The 964-nt window shown below is 39.1% G+C and overlaps 1 protein-coding gene across 1 annotated transcript in view; it reads right to left on the minus strand.

Annotated features, from left to right (window-relative positions):
* Positions 1-153: 153 nt before the first annotated feature.
* Positions 154-964, minus strand: part of LOC119591591 (AP-4 complex subunit sigma-1-like) — a gene marked incomplete at its 3' end in the record, with an annotated part of 2,939 nt that continues 2,128 nt past the window's right edge. The window contains 2 exon segments of the mRNA XM_037940352.1: positions 154-406; positions 811-960. Coding sequence (XP_037796280.1) covers positions 154-406; positions 811-948 — 391 coding nt within the window.

A 964-nucleotide genomic window follows, 5' to 3' on the forward strand; every position in this document is an offset into this window, starting at 1 on the left:
TGAAGAATTGTTTTTTTCCCAAATATTTAAGGAGTGAGGTAAACAAGTAAGGTCAGGTGGGCATAATAACTGAATCTGAAGACTAGAACTTCAACTGCATTAAGATCTATGACTTAGAAGCTACACTGTCAAGCATTTGAACTATGCTCAAAGCATTTCCAATAGAGGATTCGACCAATTCCCCATCCACAACCATTTCCTCAAGTACCATGTGAAGTCTGTCAACATTAAAAAGAACATGTCTCTCAGAAAATTTGCCAAAATACCGATGGAGGGCATTTACATAAAGGCTGAGAAACTCGTACACCATCAACTCGTTTTCTGCTTCATCAGCAGCCACAACAAACAAACATGGTCCAAACCAACGGAAGATCAAGGTGAAATCTGCATCAGGAATAAAGTGGCACTGCCAAAGGAAAGGTTTGATGAACGATTGAAGTACAGACATAGAATTCTTCAGAAAATATTAAACTCAAATGTGAAGAAAAGGGAAAGGGAGGGAGAGAAGGTGGGTGGGTGCGTGTGGGTGAGGTAGAGACACAATTAGTGAGCAAAGGAGTGTGTGGGGGGTGAGACAAAGTAAATGTGAGAGTAGAAGCAAGAGTGTATCAAAGAGAGAAACAGAAAATGAGAAAACAGAAAAGATAAGGTGTAAAAGGAGAGAGGGACAGGCAGAGAAGGAAATGGAAAAAGAGACAAAGGGAGAAAGATTTGATTACTTGAATATATTCTTACATTTATGAAGAAAATATTGATATTTTTTCATTTCAGTGTATATAATACAAGCACAAATGAGACACTGAAACTTACCGAGTCTTTTTCTGCTGAGAGACACTTTGAAACAACTCTCTTCTCTGTAGCTATTCGCCCTCTTTGGTCAGAGTGCGTGAAATAGTGTGAGAACTGCACATTTCCATCTTTAGAAGCAATCAACAAGAAGTGCATCATGGTGCTGGAGTTCTGG

This window comes from Penaeus monodon, chromosome 28 (assembly GCF_015228065.2).
Source record: "Penaeus monodon isolate SGIC_2016 chromosome 28, NSTDA_Pmon_1, whole genome shotgun sequence".
Lineage (NCBI taxonomy): Eukaryota > Metazoa > Arthropoda > Malacostraca > Decapoda > Penaeidae > Penaeus > Penaeus monodon.